The sequence below is a fragment of the Musa acuminata genome, chromosome BXJ3-8, assembly GCF_036884655.1.
Source record: "Musa acuminata AAA Group cultivar baxijiao chromosome BXJ3-8, Cavendish_Baxijiao_AAA, whole genome shotgun sequence".
NCBI lineage: Eukaryota > Viridiplantae > Streptophyta > Magnoliopsida > Zingiberales > Musaceae > Musa > Musa acuminata.
The window spans coordinates 12,470,735-12,495,996 of NC_088356.1; the positions used below are offsets into that span (position 1 = coordinate 12,470,735).

Here is a 25,262-nt window from a genome sequence, read left to right on the forward strand (position 1 = left end):
AATAGTTTTTAGATCTGCAAAGATACCCTTAACTGCCCCAGGTGGATACTTTCCTTCCATTAATGTTAATTGCAGGAATCTTTGCATCCGTCTTCATACTGTCTTGTTGATTATGGTAATTTAAATTTGACAATTGTCAAGGAGAAAAAGATCCAACAATGGTGCTCAATAACCTGAAATCGGTCCAAACCTAACCCAACATTTCAAGTATTGATCCTCATTTTGGATCCTTTGACATTAATAAATTATGTCAGATCCTAGTTCTAACCAGACAGTGAGCACAAATCTGATACCTGGGATATATCTGAATCAAAATTTGTATTGTGAATCCATGAGCTTACCAAGTACAAATATAGATTCTGGGTGGATCCAATCCAAATCCAACCAGACACTCAGCCAGTTCTAAATGACTCAATTGCTACACTAACTTTTTGTAAATAACCGATTTCAACATGTCACAACATTTCTACAGAATTGGCAGAGCTATGTAAATGATAGACAAAATAAAAATTTGTCTGATTGTCTGGGTTATTTCATCGACTCCAATATCAAGTCAATCACATTATAAAAATAAGACTACCACATATGTTTGTTTACCTAGACAATCCACTTTAGAATTTCTTATTTTAGTTCCAACCCTTTTGGGGATTGTTTTTGACAAAAAAAAAATGCACATTCTACCTACACCAACAATATATATATGTATATATGTATGTATATACATATATATATTTATCTATAAATATATATATGTATATACATACATATATACATATATATATTTATAGATAAATATATATATATATGTATGTATGTATGTATATATATGTATATATATATATAAGATTTTGGCGACATTGTTGAGGCGACGTCGCCGAATTTTTATTATATATATATATATACCGCTCGGTATACAGTACCGTATCGTACCGAGCGAATGTCGAAACTCCGGTATAGTATGATATTTCAATCCTTGGTTCATCATCTCATGATAGCTACTAATCCTTTCCTCAAATTTTGATAAAATATAATATGATGATACACATTCTATCCGACAGGCAGAATAGCTCAGAACTCCGTTTTAAATAATTAAATCTGCAAACTAACTTGCAAAGCCATCAAAATTTATGCATTTCTTGATAATATTCTATTGAAATTCAGCCAACCACATAATATTTCTTGCTTTGAGCTAAAGATATTTTCCGAAAGCAGAATTATACCAAATGTAAATTATTGAAAGCAAAGCTCTACCCAGAAGGCATGCAAGTGAAGGAAGCAAATTGTGGGTTTTTTCCATACTAGGGCCGATGGAACATAATGTTACTGTATTTTGATCGGATTTACTTCATGCATGTCAGATCCAACTAAAAGAATGACCTAAGGCACATCTATCTCTAAACCCATCACAGACCTACTATAATATTGTCTGGCATGTGGGTATATACGTCAAGTACTGTCATATGACACACTTAAGTTAGCTCCAAAGGAACTAGAACAATTCTCCATTAAACTCACTAAAGCTCCAATTCACTAGCTTTGTAGCAATGAAATTACCATATGACAAAAGAAAAACACCATTAAGTTATGACTAGGATACCAATGAACTGTTTGAAGCAAGAATTTTAATTTCGAATAATATCACCCGTACCGGACGGTACATGCCGGTCCGCCAGCAAACCAGTACATGGACGAAATTACGAACGCAGGTTTGAAGTAGCTGATAATATGGTTTGAGTATGTCACCAAATTGAAATGTTGTTTTAAGATAATTCTTTCAAGGAATAGTCAAATATCACAAGTAAACAAAGTCAAAATCAAACAAACAACTTTCTTTTTCTATTTTCATTTCAGGAACCTAAGATTACAGTTCAAATGTAGTAAGAGAGTAGAACTATATGCAAGATTCGTAATTTCGGTCTGTACTGATGTGTCGAGCCTTGCTCGATATGATACGTACCGATGGTAGGCCAGGGCATATCGAGCGGTATGCCTAAAAATAACTGAAAACACTAATACATATTATATTAGTGTTTTCAACTATTTTAACTAAAATAGCTAAAAGGTTGGTAACGGTTGAAATCGATCGTTACTACCCGGTACAGGTCAGCAACGATTGAAATATCGGGCCAAAAATTTGATAACGGGCGGTCCACGTGCCGCGAGGCTCTCGGACCAATACATACCGCCCAGTACTGGTTAGTACACATCGAAGTTGAAAACCATGACTTGTCTGGTGAACACTTCATGAAAATAGTAAAAGAAGTATAACCAATTTAGTATGGCAAGGTATCCAATGTCAATAACTCAGTAAAAAAGAAAGGTACTTTAGCCATCACCCACATGCAATACTAAAAAAATGAGTGCAGATAAGCTGATGAAGTATGGCCTAACTCCTAAATGCTCATACAGACAAGTCCAATATTCATCTGATACCTGTAATAGTGTGTAACTCAATGATTTAAAAAGCGTTAGGCGCCAAGGTCCAAAAACGAGGTGCTAGGCGCTCGTCTAGGCACTCGCCTAAGTGAAACGAGACGCTAAAATATAAAAATATATAATATAATTAATAAATATAATTATTTAAATAAAAAATATGTAATTAAATTAAGAAAATTGGGTACAAAATCATAATAAATAAATAAATCATAATAGTATATTTTTTATTTTTAAATAAAAAATATACTACTAAATAAATAAAAATTAATAGTATTAAAATCATAATAATATATTATTAATCTAATAAATAAAAATACTATTATTAATATACAGTTAGCAGTATACTATTAATATACTGTTAATAGTATCAAGGTTTGCCGTACCGGACTGTACCGCCCGGTATGGGCGGTACGTACCGGTCCGACAGGCTAGCGGTACGCGGACCGCCCTGTACCGGTCCGCCCGTACCGAGCACTGTAGCAGTGCACTGTAGCACTGTAGCACTGCTCGGTACACCTGGGTGTACCGAGCGGTATACCGTACCGTACCGGTACCGAGCCCGGGTCGAAATGCCGGTATGGTACGGTACGACGAACCTTGAATAGTATAGTGAGAAAAGTGTGAGAAGACCGAGGCTGTTGAGGCAACGACAACGGTAGCAGGCGATAGCCGTAGCTGGAGCGACGGGCGGCGGCGACAACGGGAGCGGCGAGTGACAGCGGGAGTTGTGAGCAGTAGCGGCAAGCGACAACGGGAGCGGCGACAGCTGTGGCGAGCGACGACAGCAGCGGCGAGCAACGATTGTGGCAGCGACGAGTAGGACAGTAGCGACGAGCAGCGACAGTAGCAGTGGCAGCAGAGAGCAGCGACAGCGGAGAAGAAATCTCAGCAGCAAAATCACGAGTGTTAGGGTTGGGGAAATCACGAGAGCGAGCCTGATATCGATAATTTAGTTGGTTCGATTGAACCAACTAAAGCACCGGAGACCAACCAGACTTAAAAATCTGGTTCGGTCACCTAGTTTAACCCAAGCGCTCGCCCGAAGCGCCCGGCGCCTGGGCTCGGACGAGCGCCCAGGTGGCGCTTCTTTGAAGCGAGGCGCCTGGACATGAAGTGAGGCGCCTGTACACTAGCGTAAGTTCAAGTGAGTATTATTTTTGGCAAAAGAAGCATCCTAATGCTACTAACAAAGAAGATATGTGACAGCATTTATAAAATCAGTTCTCAATCTCACAAGTCAAATTAAATGCTTAAGGCCTTAAAAGGACCAAAAGAAACTGATTTATTTTCCTCACCTGATTTTCACCATCTGAAGAGAATTGCTTAGGATGACTGGCAAATGGAATGCGTGAAGAACAACTTATCCAACCAACTAATGGATCATTCTTCTCTATCTCAAAGAACTCTTCCATTTCAAATTTGTTGACATCAAATCCTCTATCAGGAATGTTAATTTCTTCATCTGCTGATCTTGAATATTCAGAAGAAGAGTTGGATTTTAAGCACAGGTCAATGAAGAAGTCAGTATTATTAGTGACTGATACCAGAGACCGAATTTCAACATATCTGTTACCATTTTTGACAGATACTTCACTAGCAACAACATCATTACCAAACCTCCAACATGCTGCAGGAGCAGCATAATTCAACCTCATAATTGTCCAAGGTCCTTCCCTTGTTGGACTGATTTGAATAAATCCAGCTTTGTTGGTAATGGCGCTGTCATGGTCGTCATTTTTACTTTCAGGTTCCATGGGCAGTAGTATGGCACATCTTATTCTCCCCTGGAATTTACTCTGTCTGTCACTTTGACAATCCTGGTTCATGATCAAGTAAAGGTAATATAACATTACTAATTTGACAATATGCTACAGTATCAGAAAGGAGAAACTTGAAGGTCCTTGCTGACTTTCATATATTGGGTGTTCCTGAGAGAAAAAAGAGGAAAAAAAACCCACTGCAAACTAAGATGAAAAAGAAAATTACTAATGTTTTGGCTGATGAAAGTTCCTTCCAGGAAAAATGACATTTAGAATCATATGAACTTAAACCAGGCGGGAGTTCATGTGCCATTTGCTTTAAACAGGCTGTATGGATTCCTACTGGCTCTCCTGTCAAAGTAAGCTCCAGGTCTTAAGATATATCTGATGAAATTCACAAATAATAAAAGTTAAATACAAAGAAGTACAGAACAACGGAATAAGTACCTCTTCCCAGGTCAACTACAATAAACTCCAGAATGTAATTTTCCTGTTTAGAGAGGACACATTACAAAAGCATGAGAAAGAGCTTGGGATGCAACTTGTGGCCACTAACCAAACTAGCACAGAGTATTGGGTTGAGATATTCTTTGCATGGTGTAAGACCCAAAGAAAATGATGCATCATGAAGACTAAGCAGGCATTACAAAAAAAAAAAATAAATAAATAAAGGCATGGTAACAAGTTGAGTTTGCACCAAAACATATTAAAACTTTACCATATTTTAAGAGATAAAATCTCTTTGATCTTGTACTTAATAAAGCTAGGTCTGTCATGCTGCAGCATACCACCCAATATGTGGGCAGTACGGACTGGTCCAATAGGGGACCGGTATGTGGACCACCCTGTACTGAGTCGTTTCTGTAATATGACCCCATATCACCGATACGAGATTTGTACCAGTCGGAACGATCGAAATCCGACTACCGACTTGTATTAGTCGGTACCGGTCAGATTTCGACCAATACCGATCAAGAGTTAGGATTGATTTGATTTAAATGGTCCATTTAACCATTTGAACCAATAGAAAGGATTTTTAAACCCTTTTTACCCCATCATTCTCTCTTCTTTCACTCTCTAACTCATCTACTCTCTCAATCACTTTCTCACTCACATATTTCTCTCATTCTTTTATTTTCACTCTCTTAAACTCCATAAAACTACGATTTATGGATTGGATCAAGCTTGAGAGGCTAATTAGGTGGGACTAACACCTAAGTTAGAGGAAGAACTCTCTAACTTTAGATTATTCTCTTAAACTCCACAAAGTTAAAGAGGAAGAACTCGTAGGATTAACATATGTGATTTGCACCTCAAAGCCCAAAAAAAATGTGTCACTATTTTTTCCTAATTTTTATTATTTTTGCTAAATTTATATTTATTTTCAACTTAAAAACCCTAATATTTTTTTTTCCTATTTTTTACGAATTTTTGGAGCTATTTTTTGCCATTTTCGTATGCCGTCAACACGCCTCGCCATGGCAACACATGGTACACCGGTAGAGGGTGGTACGTACCATACTGTCAGCCAGCTTGTACACCGATTTAGACCAATAAGGCAAACCTTGTAATAAAGTAACAATTACACTTTTTTGGACATATGCTTAGACCATTTTCAGAACAACTATCAATGCTACTCAACTAAAGAAACATAGATACATTGTAATTTTTCACATTTTGAATGTACTGTCAGCATAAACTGCCTTCTCCTGATCATAACTTCAGTGTTCATCTAACTTCCCTTGTAGGGACCATTCCAAGAAACGTTTTATATGTTTTCAGATTTATGAGCTTCTAAATGAATGATGAAATTAGTAGTCACTACAAAATCATTCTCAGCAGTTGGTTGTTTAACTGCTACGTCATACTTCCAAGCAAGGATTGCCATTTCTTAGTGCTAGGGTGTTTCAAGAACACACTGAGCTGGCCAACATAAACCAATACGTTGGTATCTTCAACACAAGTCAGCAAAATGCATGCCAATGCAATTTGTAATAATGTCATGAATTATACTAAAACATGCTAACTGGAATTTGAAATATTTACTACCAAGTTCTAGTAGAACAAAAATTTAAACAATATCCCAAACATTTTAGCAAGTCCATATATTTTGATTCTGTATTTTAATTCTCTTCTATACCCACATTAATATGTATATTCATTTACCTCTCAGATAACTTTTACAAAGTTCTAATTCTATATGTTGCACTGCATTGTCATATCATGTTTGTTTGGTTTGAATTTAAAGTTTCTAAAATGCAATAATTACAATTTTTCCTTTTTTTCAGAAACTGAACCAAACAAGAAGCACTCTAGATGACCTTTAGAGCATGATTAGAAATAGATTTAACTTTTAAGTTTGCAAACCTGATACTTGTTTGACGTAATGAACTAAACAAATAAAAGCCAGAATTATGCCTCTGATAGAGAACATGACAAAACCATATATGAATGCCCATCAAAAGTATATTTTCTGTACCATATTGCTTCACTATGATAAAGCAGCACCAATATGTTCACTGCAAAAGTCCACAGTCAAATAATTGACCCCGAATTAGTTAGGGTTTACTACTAGAAATGATCAGAAAAACAATTCAACATGATCTCAAATCCAATTGAGACTAATGGCAAAAAAATAAGTGGATAATACTATAGAAGACGCTGTAAGTTACTAAGTACTAAAGTACTACTCTTTGCAAGTAGACACTGCAAAACCTTAATGTGATTAATACCGTGGAATCAATTTTGAAGGAAAATATTTCATGCCAATTCACTGTGGTAATGCTTGAGGAAGAATGCTTGGTCAAAACACCAGATGTACGGGCACTTTGTTGTCGTAGAGGTGACACAGCAGGATGATCTATATAAAGGCGAACGGCTATCATGTACTCACCAGTACCTATCCCCTCGGGTGTTGTTAACTGCATGTCAAATGAATAATGAATTTTACTTTAGGAAAAGGAAAATCCGCAAAATCTAAATGAGTAAGAAAATCAACATTGGTGTTATTCCATTAAAGAAGGGTGGCTGGTGCACAAGGCTTCTTCTAAACTTTGGCAGTTAAATAACAAATTATAGTTATTCTACAATTAAATTAAAAAAAAGAAAGAGTGAAATACAATTTAGAACTTTAGATGACAAAAAATTGATGTAACAAATCATAGTTAGGTTATGCATAAGGAGGTTATCTAAAGAGAGCAATCTCCCTGTCAAAATCTACCACAGCAACTTACACTACAAGCAATGACAAAACGTTTGGAATATTATCTCCTATGCTTTAACGGGTCACAGGAGACATGTAATTGAAGATGATCTACAAGTTGTGTGGCACACATGGACCAAAAATGTGTTGAGTTGACATAGTCAAACCATATGAAAAAGGCTATTGTGTTGTCATCATATGTTAGCTAATTCTGTGTCATTTAATGACAGACTATTTTGTTGTCATCCAATGTTAGCTAAAATTTACTGATTAAATCATGTATTCCAAAAAAAATTTAAGTCCAAAAGTCATAAAACATAATAATCAAATTTCTCAATTTAGATACCAGTATACCACCCTATTAAATCATCATATGAAGTCCTAATTAACAAGACTCCCACTAACGTGAGGTCTACGAATGTATTCAGACATATACTTGTAAGCAGAGGTTGATTCTATGACTCTTAAGCCTTGTCAACTAGATTGTAGAGCAGCAACCATATCATGGTACCAACTACCAGGTCAAATGGTCAGTTGCTAGATAATAGTAAAGAAGTTGAAAATGTTGAATACACAGAACATATTCAACTTGATCTTTGGTAATAAGAATTGACAATATCCAATTTCAAATTCATCATTACATGTAAATGTTCATCATTAAATGTAAATGTACGAAAATTTTATTAGTGTCAGTGACATGGATCACATGTTCTGCCCTTCTATGCCAAACCGTGTTATTAGGGTATTGGCATTAGGGAGGTCGCCAGAACAAATCCATGCCCATATCAATTGCCAACACCTAATTGGCATGTAATAAGAATGGCCAGAGCAAGGTACACATGCCGCTGGATATCCGCTGCCAATCAATAATTGCTGTAAACAGTTGCTCGATAATGAAATACCAAATTCATCATGTAGAAATTGCAATTATTTCTTTTTTTTACAAATCTTGAACAGATCTCACCTCAGCATCAGCAATAATTATGGTCACCAATGACCTAGATATTGTACTCGTCTTCCCTTTCAAATGAGAATTCAGCATATTTTTAGGTGCTGGAACTTTTACAGGTTTATTGTCTCTTGATGGCATTTTGATGATGCTTGAAGGCCTCATGTGTCCAGTACCTCTTATATATATGTCTTGGCCAAGCTTGTTTTGCGGTATGATATAGTAGTCACCTTTGTGATGAATATCAATGATAGAACTTTCACCAAAAGCAGAAGGAACTGATTCCTAAATACATAGATGATAGCTAGCAAAAGTTAGCAATAAAGATACCGTTTTTTCTTGAGAGGCAAGTTTGCTTGCAGATATGTGCAAAAAAAATTAATAAAGAAGGAGACCCAGTTCGCTAGTAAGCGTCATTGTACACAGTTTTAACCCAGCAGAAAAAAGCTATATTTTTTTTACATAAACAATGGTCGCCTAGGTTGCAAAGAAGCAACCTAACTATGAGACCAAAGCTCATCCTGGAAATAATAATCAAGAACCTGGAAAATTAGAGACGGGAGAGATAATACTCACTATCTTTTTATACGATTCATCAATATGATTAAGATAATTCCAGCTTGAATAAGCTTGAATCAACATATTTGCATTAGAAACAGAGATGTTCAGATTAAGATCCTGTGTAGATGTCATACGAAGCTGTGTGGCAGCACCTGGTGCATTTAGATCATACTGATACCTGTACATCATGTATTTCACAACAAAATGTCAGAGGACTGTATTTGGTTAAAAACATTGTACATATCAATACAGGCTGCCATGCACCTTGACAAAAGCTATAGACAATATGACTTTATTTAAACAAGTGGCAAGTATTTCCAGGCCTTTCTGGAAGGTGGGTTCACCTTATGTGGAGAATGGCATATAAAGTGAGTGACAGACAAGTTTACAGCACATTGCAGTCACCTTGAGAAGAATCAGAGCCCTATAAATCAACTGACTTACTAAGAAATTAGGTTCGCAACACACCTTATAAACCCATCCATGGGTTCAATGAAGGGCTCCCATACATCATATTTGTCATTGTATGATCTTGCAGTCAAGAAGAAACTCATGGTCGAATTTAAATAATCTGGTCTCCCATGTAGGCTAAATGCAACTTTATCCAAGCAAACATTGAACAGTGGAACCATCTGCGTGCACCCAAAAAGGTTTCATATAAAAACTCAAATTAGTATCTTCTAGTCTTCTATCAAGCAAACATCAATCTAAATGAAGACAGATAAACTAAATCAGCATATGCATGAGAGAAGGATAGTACTCAATGTTTTTTGTTCAAAAGATAAAAATCTAAATTACATTAAGAGTCTAATACATCCAACACTTTGCTCATCATAGACCAAAAACATGGGATGCTTAGCATGAGTAGAGGCTTAGCACGAGTAACTAACCAACGAGCACATCGGTTGCCCTCTCCAAATACATGGGATGCTTTAAAAGACTGAAAACGTTCAACACAGCAAAAAATGTTCCTAATAATATTACCATACTCATGCTAAGCTGAAAGGTCATATAAATATACTCAGCTGACATGTCATGTAAATATCAACACCAGCATGGATCAATCTTCTCATGCTGGCACAAAGTCAGCAATAACCATGGGTATAGGGTACGCAGTGTTGATATTTGATACCATTTTTTTTCTAATTCTGCCCTTATTTACTTTTTTAAATTATCCATTTTCAGCTTTTGAAGAAACGAAGGGTAAGATTATTGATCATTTGATCTCCTATGAATATGCATGTCTATTTGCCCCCAACCCCTCCCTCACCTCAGCTAAAGGACAAAGAAATTCCACCAATTACCATTTATGATGAAAACATGTAAAATATTGATCAAACACCGGGTTTGAAACTTGAGTGGTATACTAAGTGGTACCAAGCTGGTATGGTCGGTTAACATGCTGGGTCTCACTGATAGATTGGTATGCAGCAGTCCAACTTGTATTTAAAATTTAAATCCTGGTTTACATCCTCCTCCTCCTCCTCTCTCTCTCTCTCTCTCTCTCTCTCTCTCTCTCTCTCTCTCTCTCTCTCTCTGTGACAAACACATACATTTGCATCCACAGCATCAGTGTAGACATGGAGCAAGCTGATGGACAGCATGTGACACTGGCAGTCACTACCCAGAGACTCTAATCCACAGTCAGCACCATCTTTGACAAAGAATGATAAAGTTTAAATTAGCAGAAAATCTTACCAGTCCTCCATAATCATCAAATACTGCTGCAGATATAGTTTTTATTTCTGCATCGATCACGGTGTTATCTGAGCCACTGGATACAGTTGATCCTGCAAGTTTTAATGCAAATCTTCTTGGGGGCTTTCTATATCCATTTCTTACGAGGAACGTGCCCAGATCATTGCCTATACTCCACAAGCTAAAATGTTCTGACATCCTTGTTTCGGAAGTATCCCATATGCTTTCATCAGCAAACTGGTCTCCTGCTACCATATCACTGCGAATGCATCTTAAAGAGCCAATGTCATCAGTCTTAGGTGATCCCCTAGATGCAACACATCCTAACGCAACAAAACCTGGAGGAGGTATAGGTAACCAGAAAGTGATACTTTCAGCACCCTTTTGCTTCTTGATGCGGCCAATGAGTTGAAAATCTTGAGGGGCTTTCAGAAAAGATTCATCTCCAGGATCATGAAGAACAACAGCTGAATTTGGTTTCTCATAGCTGCATTCCAGGAGTAATTGTAAAAATCTGTACAAGAGAAAATTATTAAAAATAGAACACCATGGTGTAAAATAAGATATGTACCCTTGAACAGCAATGTCACCAAGGAAAACCATTCCAGGCGAAACGACTGGTCGCCATATTGAGAGTTTTTTCCGGAAGGATGTGCCTTGGTTCCACCATATCAATTTAAAATTTGCCACAGCTTCAAATAAGCGACCAGATGTCAATAATTCAGCTCTTTCCAGCCGAGAACCATCATCATTTATTGTCGTTTGGACTCTGGAACTTTTAGAATCTTCAATAAAAGTATCTGAATTACGAAAGAGCACATGACGTAGCTCATAAGCTTTACCGATCAAATTCGTGCTGTTCGGATTTGCAGGTAAAAAGGAACCAAAAGAATTCTCCACTCGCCAAAATGCAATATCTGCATTATTCCTGAAATTTTGATGTAATGCAACAAAGAAAGCATATGAATTAGCAACCGAAATTGTTACAGTTCTATGTCGAAGAACAAAGAGAAGATATGAGAACAATGAGGCATACGGATTATTTAAATTGAGTGCAATACAGTCCTTGAAGGAGGATGGAGAAACCAAAGAAGCCAAAACACACAAACCAGCGGATAGTGGTGGTTCTGCACTTCCAGATGAAACTACACAACCCACTGCAACATAGCCTCTAGGAGCTACAGGGAACCAAACAGAGAAACCACCATTCTGCCCACCATCTCCATTATTCAATAAATGGCTTGTACCATCATATTGGCCTATATCAGTACAATGAGGACCACTTCTCCATACTAACTTATAGGACAAAGGCCTCTTCACTCTCACAAAGCTGGTGTTCAAAGCAACAACTCCCTTTGAAGGTGGTTGATTCCTATGTATAAAGAAACATTAGATATCAGATTCATAGAACTTAAAATCTAAGATAAAATGAAAGAACAGTGTACAGACCGGGGAGTCAAGCAGTCCCCAAGGACAGCATATCCAGATGGTGCCTGTGGCCTCCAGAAAGTATATGTATGATTGTAACCTGGTAGAAAGAAGTTATGATGAAAACATTGATGTTCACAAACGAAAAAGTTTTGCTTACTTGAAACAAGCATTGCAAAGCAAGAAACAAGGAGAAGTGACTCTGGCATACCATTTACTGAAGCAACCTTGTCAAATTGAGAACAGATGACCAACACTTTCTTAGATGACATCCTTAAAAATGCTAAAATATCTTCCTCGACAGCTAAGAAAAGTTTCAGGATGCTGAAGGAAAAATTCATAACTATATCAGATACAGCAAAATGTATGTTTGTTTTCCCAGATGCATTTGAAAATTTCAAACAGGTATCAAAAGGCTCCAACACCGTGATTCCATTACTCTCCACTTTAAGACCAAGGACATTTCCACTCATTTCAAAGCTGTCACCCTTTGTTACAAGCCTGCAATCATTGAAGAATGTTCAAGCATGCCTCAACGTTGGAATATTTGTCGCAACTTTTCAGTTTAGCAATTCAAAATTTTAAACAAACTGCAGGCCAGAAAATACATGACAGAGCACAAGGACCAAACTTAAGAAATTGCATAGGAAGATAATCAAATAGCTACCTTGAATTTAAACTGCAGTCAAACTTTGACAATCTAGAGTGCAACTTCCTAAATGGCAGACCTGTCGTTACCATATCGGTTCAGGCTACAGGCTACAGGCTACATAAGATCAGACTATTTAATGTGATCACAATAGGATAAACACAAACAAATCTGTAAATAGTTTACCTAATGACTACTAACAAAACCAGATGGTTATGTATGACTTGTCCTAGTTCTAGCTAGAAAAGAGCCAAGATGACAAGACTATGACCAACCAGGTCAAGAGACCATGAGTTGGAAAAGTGCATTTGCAACATCTGGACCTACGAGGTTTTTGAGCAAACCTAAACAATTTATAAAGCTGATGTCTTAAAGGAAGATAATGAGAACTACAAGCTAAATTCACAGCAAGATAAATTACCTTAAATGCAAAAACATTGTTTACGGATGAACGACCATGTAAAGAAGGTCGACAATACTATTCAAGCAGACAAACTAAATCCTTAACGTAGAATTATGAAACTAAAACACTTTGGAGTGAATGTAGAGGTTGAAGACTTACACCAAGGCCTGATTTTACCATTGATTTATACTGCAACACCTTTTCGACAAGTTGATTCACAAAAGAAATTCTCGTATGCACATTTACTATGGTTGTTCTCAAGGATTGCAATTTTGTGCTGATCGGCTGTGTCGGTTTGGGCCGGTGCAGCACGTACTGGTCTGTACCAGCATACTGACATGGTACACCGGAATGTACCAGCAGTTCCAAAAGAATGCCCAGAAAATCTCCAACAATACACAAAAATTAGGAATAAAAACCTAAATTAAGAGTATTTTAATTAGAAATAAATTAGCATTTAATTCTATTTCAATAAAAAAAAATCTAAATAAGGAAAGGTTAACAGATTTATCTTTTTCGGACATTGATACGTAGCTTTGCAGTGTGTTCCAAATGATTCTTCGGTTGATATTGAACAAGAGTGAGAATTTGTGAGAGAGAGAGTGATTGAGTGAGAAAAAGTGTTAGAAGATGTGAAATTGAAATAGGGTGAAAGAGGAGGGAGAAATGGGGTTAAATAGGCATTCAAATGCGTATAATGATCAAATTGACAATTGGATCCAATTCAATCTAGGCCCTTGATTGATTTCGATCGAAATTCGACCATTATCGACTAGTATAGGTCGTCTAGTACAATTGTTATACCGCTCGGTATAGGGCGGTCCATGTTACAATCAACTGTCAGACTGGTACATACCACGTGTACAATACCATTTCGGGCAATACGTTAAACCAAGGTTGTTCCTTTGAACATGTCATGCTTGTCAAAAATTCTAAGTTAGAGAAACAATAACTTTGCTACGAAGGGTTTGGTTGTATACACTAATCGTCTCCAGAGTCCAAACCACGCATTGTTGGGAGAGTCCCATGCCCTAAGTTGCCTTTTCTTTCACTTGGTTAGTTGGTTTTACGTGAGTAGAAAAAAATTGTCTCATTGATCAATATTACAGCAAGGATTAAAATATCGTACCATACTGAAGGTTCGATGTTCTCTCGGTACGGTACGGTACTGTATACCGAGCAGTATACTGCTCTATATATATATATATATATATATATATATATATAAGTAAAAAAAAAAATTTTTGATGACGTCGCCTCCCTTCTCCCCCATGCGAGTTGACATCGCCTCTCTTCTCCCCAAGCGAGGCGACGTCGCCTCAGCGACATCGCCTTTATATATATATATATATATATATATATATATATAAATAATTTTCTATTTATATATCTATTTATTTATATATTTATATATAAAAAGTTAAAAAAAATTTGTGCGATGTCGCCTCGACAACTTCGCCTTTATATATATATATATATATATATATATATATATATATATATATATATATATATATATATATATATATATATAAACCATAATTCATTGACTAAACGAAAAGGATACCAGAGTCCCCTATTGTGAGGGGGAAAAGGAGTCGCAAAACAAAATCAAGGCATTATCGATCATTAGATTTTTTTTTTCACTTTACTTTGCCTAACACTAACATCCACTCCCTAAACTAATCAAGGTAAAATTGTAAATATCACCGGGATAGAGAATATTCCAAGATGAAGACTCTTACATATCTTTCTTCCTAGATATTCTAGCATTAAACGACTCCACTTAATATTCGAGAAGTTTGGTGACTTAAAAATACTCTTATTTTCAACTGTATCCTGCAGATAGGAAAGACTAGAGGATCCTAAAGTTGGACATGTGTACTCCAGAAATTTCTACCAAACTAGATGGACAAGATGGGATGATCTCAAGCATTCAAGTATATGATTTAGAAACACTAAGCATGGTTCAACCATGAACCCGACCATCGGTTTCGCTCGGATTTAGTTCATACAAAGCTTATCATTGCAGATACCACCAAGTTCCCAAATCCAACAGCCTCCAGTGCCAACCATTTAAAACACTATCGATACCCTTCTTTTCCCTATCAAACACTCTGTCTCACTGTTCAGACTTGGATCTTTCACAAACCCGAGGTGGATCTCAAGCATGCTCATTCTCAAGAAATCATCTCGTTGTTCTCCAAAGAAGTCCAATCCTCAAATGCAACCTATTCACTCTATTTGCTAAGTAAACTCATATTCTTATGATTTCTTCTCCGTGAGGTCATAATTTCCTGGATTTAGAATTAGATTTCAGCTTTCTCTCTAAGTTCATGGATGAATGTTGTGTCATTTCTTTAGAAAATGAGACAGAGCCATTCGAATATGACCAAGATCCACTCAGATCTAGATAAAAGATGTTTAGATCAAAATAAGAACACTGTTACGATCCATCATAGATCCACAGAAATCCAACCTGGATTTGCATAGATCTAGTCAAGATATGCATATATCTAAGATTCACGTAAATCTAACGAATGACGCTAAATCTACATGGACCCAACCTAGATTCACATTGATCCAACTTAATTTATATAGATCTAAGTAGGATCTGCATAGATTTGATCTACATTCATGTGGATTTTTGTGGATCTTGATAATGTCTACGTAAATCTATGCTGAATCCAACCCAGTCTGCAGAGATTTGACCAAGATACATATGGATCCACCTTAAACTTAAATAGATCTAAGTAGGATCTGCATAAATTTAACCTAGATCCATGCAGGTTGAGCCTAGATATGTATAGCAATGATTTAAAAAGTACCAGGGGCCAAAAGGCGCCACGGTCCAAAAACGCCTGAGGCGCTAGGCGCTCGCCCAAGCGCTCGCTCGAGCGAAGTGAGGTGCTAAAATATAAAAATATATAATATAATAAATAAATATAATTATTTAAAATTTTAAATAAAAATATGTTATTAAATTAAGAAATCCTAAGATACAAAATCACAATGTCACATTAACAAAAAGTTTCAAAATTCAAAACTATAAAATTTTACATCAAAGTCATTCATCATAATCAATATTATTATCATTTTCACAAAAATCATGTTTATTGAATTCGTCCTCTTTCTCTTGTCCTTCGACCTCTTCTTATTCATCAAAATATGTTTCATTCTCTATGTCTTCAACAACAGTAGGAGCCGAGCTTAATGCTTTTGTACTCATTTTTCTCTTTGTCATCTGTCTTGTATATGTTTATAATTCTCCAACACCTGAAGCTCTTGCTACATCTCCCCATCTCAATCTATCATCTTCAAATATAAGCTCGTCTTCGACATCTTGCAAGTTAGCACCTATTTCTCCCACCAACCACTTATTTGAATCATCAATATCTTGCAATGAGAATGAATCAATTCTATTTTGCAAATCATGACGAGCCTTCAAAACTTGATTATACTTTATGTAAACAAGATCGTGTAATCATTGATGTTCTAACCGATTTCTTCTTTTTGAGTGAATATGTCATGTCATATAATTTAAAAATATATTAATACATATATCTAAATTAATTAATTAATTAAAATAAAAATATTTAGTGATCCTTACATGCTCAAAGACATTCCAGTTTAGCTCATAACCCGAAGCACTACATGTCAAACTAAATACTTTGATAGCAAATTGTTGTAAGTTCGGAGTGAAATTTTCAAATAGACTCCACCATTCAGCTGCAAAATTTATGTTATTATTAGCAATAACATAGTAATATACTATAGATGAAATTAATTATATCAAATTATTAATACATAAAGACATAGTAATATACTATAGACTCCATCATTCTTTGTGAATTCTCTCATCATATTCAAAACCCTAATATGATTATAAAGAAATCCAACAACAAAAAGTGCCCTTTCGAAGGTTTTCTTAATGTCTAAGTTCTTTCCAATATCCTCCAACATTAAATCAATATAATGTGCCGCACATGGAGTCCAATATAAGTGTTGTCTTTTTGTTTCAAGCAATCTACCTGAGACAAAAGATAACAAAAATGATAAGATTTAAGAGTTTTAACACATTTAATTGAAGATAAAATAATTAAAAATTCAAAAGATGAATATTACCAGCTAATACATAGTTGCTTCAATTGTCGGTTATGATTTGATCGACATTTTGTTCTCCAATTTTTTCCACGAACTTATCAAGTAAATCATAAATCGTCTCCAGATTTTATAAAAGATAAAGTATCTATTGACTTCATAAACATAGTCCCTAAAGAACAGTTAACCATAAAATTAATTATACTCCTGTGCCTCCTGTCAGTCCAAATATCTGCCATAATAGAGCAACCATGTATTGTCCATGATTCTTTATGACCCTTTAGTAAGTCATTTGTATAATTCAGCTCTTTTTACAATAATGGAACTCGCATCTCATAATAACTTGGAGGTTTTAATCCCGCACCATATCTTCCAATAGCTTCAATCATTTCCTTAAAACTATCTAAACGAGTTGTACAAAGGGGAAGACCAGCCTGATAGAAGAAGTGAGCAATGTGCTGAATTGTTCTTCCTCTTATTTCTTTATCACAAGAATCACTTATATTTGTTTGTCTAAATTTTGAGCCTCCACTTGCCCTTGTTGCTTCTGTGATCCTTAAAACATATATAGATCCATCGGTCATTTTTTACCCTTTTTAGTACTCATAACTTCTTTTCCTTTTTTGTCGTATGCTTTTTTCCCACTTGGGTTAATACTTATAGAATAATCTTCTTCTTCATCCCTGAGATGTTCAACATTGTCTTCTGGTAAATTCCAGTAAGATTTATTTTTTTGCGTATTTTTTTCATTCATATAACTCAGCAAGTCTTCTTTTATCTCAGGTGAACACTTTTTTGCAAGCTGCTGCATTCTTAAAATTTCCTACCAGATGTTGTTTTGCACGAAAAATACCACCTCTAGTAGTCTTATCACAGAACATGCAAGTCACTGCATTAGGATCTTTCGGATCCTTCAGATAACTATACTTCCATGCAGGATATTTTTTTGATGCCATTAGAGACTCTATTGAGTTGCTCTGTACACTTGTAATTTATCCTGAAACCTAATAATAATTTCAAATAAATAAAAATTAATAGTATTAAAATCAAAATAATAATATTATATTGTATACAATTAACAGTATACTGTATACTGTTAACAGTATATAGTATAACAGTATACTGTATACTGTTAACAGTATATAGTATAACAGTATACTGTATACTGTTAACAATATACTTTCGATTTCGAAAGAGGAGAAGCGAAAGAGAAGAGAAGAGTGTAAGGGAAGACCGAGGGCGCTGAGAAAAGCGGGAGCGACAGCAGTAGCGGCAACAGCGAGCGACGATAGTGGCAGCGGCAGCGGTAGCAGCGAGCAACGAGAGTGGCGAGCGACGACAGCAGCGAGCAGCAGCAGCGGGAGCGACGAGCGGCGATAGTGGCAGCGACAGCGGTAAAAGTGAGCAGCAATAGCGGTAGCGAGAGCGGCGAGCGGCAACAGTGGCAGTGGCAGCAACGAGCAGCGGGAGCGGGAGCAACAACGACAGCGAGTAGCGTGAACGACGAGTAAGGTTAGGGTTGGGGAAGTCGCACTGATATCGGTGATTTAGTTGGTTCAATCGCATCGGAGACCGAACCAGACCTAAACCGCTGGTTCGGTTGCCTGGTTTAACCCAGGCGCTCGCCTGAAGCGCTCGGCGCCTGGGCTCGGGCGAGTGCTTAGGCAGCGCCTCTTTAAAGCGCACTACCTGGAAATGAAGCGAGGCGCTCGGGCCTCGCCTCACCTCGCCTCACCTGAGCGCCTAGGCGAGTGCCCGAGCGCCTTTTTAAATCACTGATGCATAGAATCCATAGATCTAGGTAAAATTTACATAGATCTAAGAAAGATCCTCTATGGAGCCATTGTATGTAGTCTTGCGACGATTTAATACAGACAGAGGCCAAAATGAGCTATGTATATGAAATATACATCATATTTCCATTCCACTGCTCAAAGATGGAATGCTCAAATGTCCATAGATCTTCATATGGTTACTAAAAAATATTTTGATTGCATTGTTTTTGAACTAAGAATTAGTATATGCACATTTTAAGCCAATAAATGTGTTGTATTCATCATGTAAATTATTATACAATCCAGCGTACCAATACCAAAACAACCTTGCCGCTAATGATGAACTTTTGCACCCACTTTGTAAGTGATAATAAAAGGTGGAAACAAATGAATCAAGTGCAATGATATTATTAACATTTATTAATGATCAATTACTTATTTATGTATGTTAATTTAGGATTGTCTATTTCAAGATGATTTCAATACATTTAGCAAAAATATCATTGTTTTATGTCTATATAACAAAGATCATAAACAATCAAAGAAGATTGTTTAATAGTCCTTTTGTAGTTAAGTGGAGGCTAAAATATGGAAGATTTGCATTGCACTTAAGGAAGATATCATAAAGGGTTCTATCATAGACCATTTCATCCAACAAATACAAGTATTATTAATCCATATTCTCCTTGATCCATACTAAAGTTTGCAATCGGATTTTATAAAGATGCTTGGAGAAACTTATATATGTTCATTATAACATGCATCTGACGTTGCATTATCATGAGTTATTTAAGCAAAAAGTGGAGCCCAAGTTATATCCATTTGATTTGAAATTTTATCACGATGAATCCAATCCAGTGAAAGATTGGCTATTGACATAAAGAAAAAAAACCAAGTGAGCAACTTTTGGATGAAGCAAGGGATCCACCACTTCCATCTCCTTCCAAATCAGTAGCAATTGAGGCAGAGGATCGAAGAGGTCACAAGACGAAGTTGCTTGCTATGAGAAAGAGAGAGTCTAATATTAAGATGTGATATGACCATTGTCAATCAATCCTCCATCGATGAGATCAAGGATTCAGATTACATCAAAGTTAGTAATCCAGCAATCGTGATAAGGGAAAAGGTAATTCATGACAGTCATTAATATGTTGGAAGCAATCCATAAGAAAAAAGTTTAGTCAGGATAGCAGTGCTTCAATTAGTGATGGTAGCCAACGGTATAACAAGACATTTTCCTTACCTTGGGCTATGCACTTCTCGAGGTCCACGAAGATGGCAATGCCATGGATACCGTGCTTCTATTAGTGACGGTGGCCAAGGGTATTACATTCCCACTATACAAACAAATAGATGAAGCGTATATAGAGGAACGGTATTTCAAACATGCTACTAGGTTGAAGATCATGATGCATGTGGATCCACGATAATTGTTTATGTTCACAAGGATAGGGGTAAAGAGATGGAAATCAATGACTTTGAGGAGATGAAAGAATGCTTCCAAAATATTGAACTAGACAGGATTCCTCATTGTCACAGCCTTCTTACAAACACAGATCCCATGGTCAAGAACATCATGGTGATGGTTGGTCTTCAGAAATATAATATTCGTACAGCTCACCACCAGTAATGTGATGACAACTGCAATTTCAGTATATTATAAACAGTGTAGCTGCACATGCCACAATCATATTTGCCTCAATGCATACTACCACAGTGGTTACTGTTGATAATGAGACTACAACTACAACCATGTTATTTATCAATAACACCATATACTGGTATCATATGCCTGTGGGAACAATTTCATGAATAATCCTTTAAAATTATAATCTTAATCTACAATTGAGTTGCATCGAGAATCTTGAATCATCATCCCATAGACTCAAGGAGGTCATTTTTATGGTAGTATGCACTTTTTAAATATGACATTAATTTGCACATGTATAGAACTTAAAACCATTCCATACATGTTTTCTTCATATACAATTTACAATAAATGATTAAAACATGTACGGATTCATTACTCAGTGAAATTTTAAACCAATTTTTTGTTTATTTACAAATTGTTAACCTTAAATTTAGTGTGAAACACATTAAAGAACTATTTTTATTGGGTTTGGCCATTCTGTATCAATTGGTACAGGGGTGTACTGACACAACAATATGCCCCAGTATTTTAGTAATGAACTGGTCCATCCAAAGCATAAACTGGACGCATGCTACATAAGTGTCATGTGAAGGTAGTAACATCAAGACTAGTAGGAAAGAATCATAGGACAGTTACCAGGGAGAATACATTGCAAAATTCCATAGTCACAATAGCATAATCACACTTTCACATTTTCTGCACTTAGTAGATCCTATATAAAGGCTAAACTATGAATTTCTTTTGTTTTGTAGTAATAATTGTCCCATTAGGTTAAAAAAAGTACACATTTAGCACTTGCTGAAGAAGTCTCATTATTTGATCTGGATATCTAGCAACACAGTAAAGGCGACAATGGGTAACATCTGTTAAAGTTTAATCGAGAACTATATTCAACAATAGATATATCATATATATACATCTGAATGGCATACCTGCAAAGTATATCCAAATTGGCATGAATAACTTTCTTTGACAGGATCAATGATTCACCAACATCTTTTGAGGTGCTATAGAATGTGAGTTCTGGCCCAATAGCCTAGGGGAAAAAATATTTTTCATTACAAGGGATCAGGATATGTCCAAAAAAAGCATATAGGGATATTTTGCATCTGAAATTCATATCCAAGCACCAGAATGTTTCAATTTCTCGGTGTCATCAACAAATCCAATGACAAATTTAGCAAACAGAGTATTCACCTATGTACTTTTAGTTCTTGGACAATCAAAGATCTGTTGCAGAAAAAAACACTTTAAAATATGAAATCAATTAAGAAATATTCTACATTCACATAAATGAATCTGTTTCAATGAAAATCAAGATTTCAATCTCCGGATCAGGTAGAAAATATACACAGTATTACATTCAAGGAAAACTATATTGACTTCAGCATTCTGCAGCTGCTTGGCAGTTGAAGAGCAACTATTAAAGTAGTTAAATTTGAATAACTGAAGTTTGTGTTGCAAGCAGTTGTACTTCTTTTAACACAACTTTCACCGAGAAGCCAAACATAATAGGAAGAAGAGGCAAGTTATGGAAAATGATAAAGAATGGCCATGTACAAAGAAACTCAAATGAATTACAGACGTAATTCTTACAAATAAAAAAATCCATACATAGAAATAATTGTATGTTAAGATAGAATATTCTTAATATCAAGGGGAGATATATGCGAAGGTGTTTACCTGGAGGTCAATGATGATTTCTGTTGACCCACTGGCAACAGGTTTAAGAACTTCACTGACCACCGTTTCCTCGTGAGAATCTATAGAATCACCTTCATTCCATCTTTCAAGGAAGACACTGTCATCTGACGAAGCTGAATAGCTGCTATTGGCTCCAAGGCATATAGAAGAATCCAAATACTCACCATTCTATTGCAAAACAAATCAATTAGATCCATACCTAGACAAAAGAGAAATATATAAAATAGGAAACCTCTAATTGGAGGATGAGAGTACCATTATAGTGACATTTTTGAATTGTAGTCTCTTGCCACATCCCACAAAAATGATAACTTCAGGGCTAGGGTATGAGAGAACTTTCCCTGCTCTATCATTTAAAAATAAGTTGCCACCTTTTCCATCATAGATGAAATGGTCAAACCTTTCATCATCAACAATCAAGGGTTTCTGAGGTGACAAGGAATATGAATGTAATGGTTGAGTATAAATCAGATGATCAAGAATAATAGTTCCTGCCATATTTAAAGGACCTGCATCTTCCTCATTTGACAGCATGTTGCGAACTGAAGGAGCAAAGAACTCAGTAACAGCTAGTAAGAAGTCAAGAGTGACAAGAAGCTTTGGTCTCTGGATATAGAAAGATACACTTGTTGAGGACTTCATTAAGGTGGCATCAAAAATAAGCATAGAAGGCACTGGTTCTAAATCATCTCTCTCTTTTACTTTTTCTCCTCCATTATCAACCAATGACCGAATATCATCATCATCACCATTGTCAAAAGATGTGTATTCAATTGTCCGAGACTTTCCTATGGCAAGCCTGAATTCTTCCTTGACTCCCTCACGCTCATCAGTGACAGAGAACCCTTTAAGGGTTGCAAAAATAAAACTCTCTTCTGATGCATTAGATTTGTACAGAAGCCAAGCTCCACTTGCCTGCAATGGTCAGATTATTCTGATAATCAAAAGGCAGTAGCTAAAAGAATCGGACACTCCTAAATTATATAGCTACAGATACAGCTTGCACATGACTACAGTATAAGCCAGTGTTCTTTCAAATGCCATGTGAAGCCAATTAGCTCCCATTAACAGAGTAAAAAGAACCCCAAATTTGATTCAAAAATAATGCCCAAAGTAAAGAGAAAATTATCCAAAAATGGCACAACCAAATAAAACACCTTGGTGCTACAAGTAAACATATCCAAGAGCCTACAGGTAGATAAATTGACTATAAAATCCAATCTTAGACACACAAAAGAAATCCACAAGCATAAGGAGAAAAAGGTACTTTCAAGCATTTAGAATAAAGCTTTTTGCCCTCTGCAAACTGCAAAGACTTACTTTACATGGTAAAAGAAATATATTTACAGTGAAGACGGGCAACATTATAAGTAGTGTAATTGTTGTGTATACTATAGGTCAATTACCACTATGGACGTGAATCTGTTTGCGAAACTGACCCATTTCAAGTGTTCCGGTTCAGTCCGAATTAAAAAAAAACCCATAACCCTAATCGTGAGTCATAGGCATGGTTACGGGCTTAACTAGTTTTGTCTAAGCCATATGGCACCCTTGTGTGTTCATCTACAAAGGGTCAACCTCTTCATAACCTCGTAAGGTCCTTAAGGACCTACAAAAGAGAAATCAGGATAGTAGAAGTGTGCACTCATGATCCAACAATTAGAAATTTTAGCAAACACTTGGGAATACAAATACAAAGATGGATTTTGCAAACTCTAAACGATTGTGCAAGTAAGGGTGCAACGCAATCCGCAAAGTGAAAGAGTCTCCACGAACAAGTGTGCATGCAGCATCACTACAGAACAATGTGACAAATCAACCCAAGACATTACCCTGAAGACATATCCAGCCACGTGCCACCCATGCAACTCCAAGGTATGGAGATGATTGGCATTTTTGGTTGCTTTCCACTTATGAAAAACACTACAGGTTGGAAGCTCTATTTTTGACAGTTTTCCCTTTGTACAATGATCGCACATAAGCTACGCTTACAAGCCAAAAAGGCCATAAAACCCAACTAAAATAGGACTGCCAAGCCTACTACAAGCCCCTTACATGCTACCCAAGGCATGAACATACCGGAGAGCATGAACATTGCATCAGACATCTTCCCTACAAACTATACGTGACAATGTGCCAGCCTATCCACGAGCAAGGAACTCGCTGCCATCATCCGCTGTCACCTACCTCCCCGCGGTGCACTGCAAACTACCGAATTGATATGTTACTCACCTCCTCTTCCTCCCCTTCTTCCTATTCTTTCTCTTTGTCCAATCCAAACTCTTCCTCTTCGAGTCTTTGATACATACCGGTTTATCATGTGTCGGTACATCAATATTGGTCGCTACGTACTAGTTCAACCATGGATCGTATAGTACCCCAATATGAGATTGCAATATTTGCTATAGATTATACTTTAGTGGTTTAAAACTTTTAAAGTGGTATGCAATTAGAAAATAATATGTGCAAAAGAGATGCATGATAGAAAATTGAGCTAGATAAGTATGGTGACTAGAAAGAGATAAGAAATGTATTCAGTCATGAATAATTAGGTATAGCTCCAATAGAACATAAAATGAGGAAAACCATGTAAGATGGTTGGGAGTTGCTTAAAGAAAATCTATACATGCCCCAAGTGTGTCTACTCCGAGAACTATAAAAAATCTAAGAAAATTTTACTATATACATTTAGAGAACAGATATGACAAATAATAATTTATCTCAGGATTGCACTAAACAAAGCCTGCTAGCGAAAAAGATCCATGTAGCTGTCTCCAATGAGATAAGACAGTATCACAGTACTGCATGTTGTCATTGATATTGCCTAGCATGCCATATGAACTCCCCTCCACTTCCCAAAAACATAGAAGAGAAAAAAAGAAACAGCTCAAAACCAAAATGTTAATCTTCTGCAATCATCACAAGCCTTCAAAACCAAGATCTTT

At 36.4% G+C, this 25,262-nt stretch overlaps 1 protein-coding gene across 4 annotated transcripts in view; it reads right to left on the reverse strand.

The window, feature by feature from the left end:
- Nucleotides 1-25,262, reverse strand: part of LOC135645334 (uncharacterized) — an 87,246-nt gene that overhangs the window by 15,227 nt on the left and 46,757 nt on the right. For all 4 annotated transcript variants that reach the window (XM_065163631.1, XM_065163632.1, XM_065163633.1 and 1 more), the window contains 15 exons: nt 22,573-23,232; nt 22,297-22,485; nt 21,546-21,649; nt 12,246-12,535; nt 12,056-12,134; nt 11,643-11,978; nt 11,178-11,534; nt 10,607-11,093; nt 9,377-9,540; nt 8,924-9,086; nt 8,363-8,632; nt 6,929-7,117; nt 4,644-4,686; nt 4,423-4,547; nt 3,732-4,253 (listed from right to left, as the gene is read on the reverse strand). In XM_065163631.1, the coding sequence (XP_065019703.1) occupies nt 3,732-4,253; nt 4,423-4,547; nt 4,644-4,686; nt 6,929-7,117; nt 8,363-8,632; nt 8,924-9,086; nt 9,377-9,540; nt 10,607-11,093; nt 11,178-11,534; nt 11,643-11,978; nt 12,056-12,134; nt 12,246-12,535; nt 21,546-21,649; nt 22,297-22,485; nt 22,573-23,232 (3,978 nt within the window). The remainder of the gene's footprint in view (nt 1-3,731; nt 4,254-4,422; nt 4,548-4,643; nt 4,687-6,928; nt 7,118-8,362; nt 8,633-8,923; nt 9,087-9,376; nt 9,541-10,606; nt 11,094-11,177; nt 11,535-11,642; nt 11,979-12,055; nt 12,135-12,245; nt 12,536-21,545; nt 21,650-22,296; nt 22,486-22,572; nt 23,233-25,262) is intronic.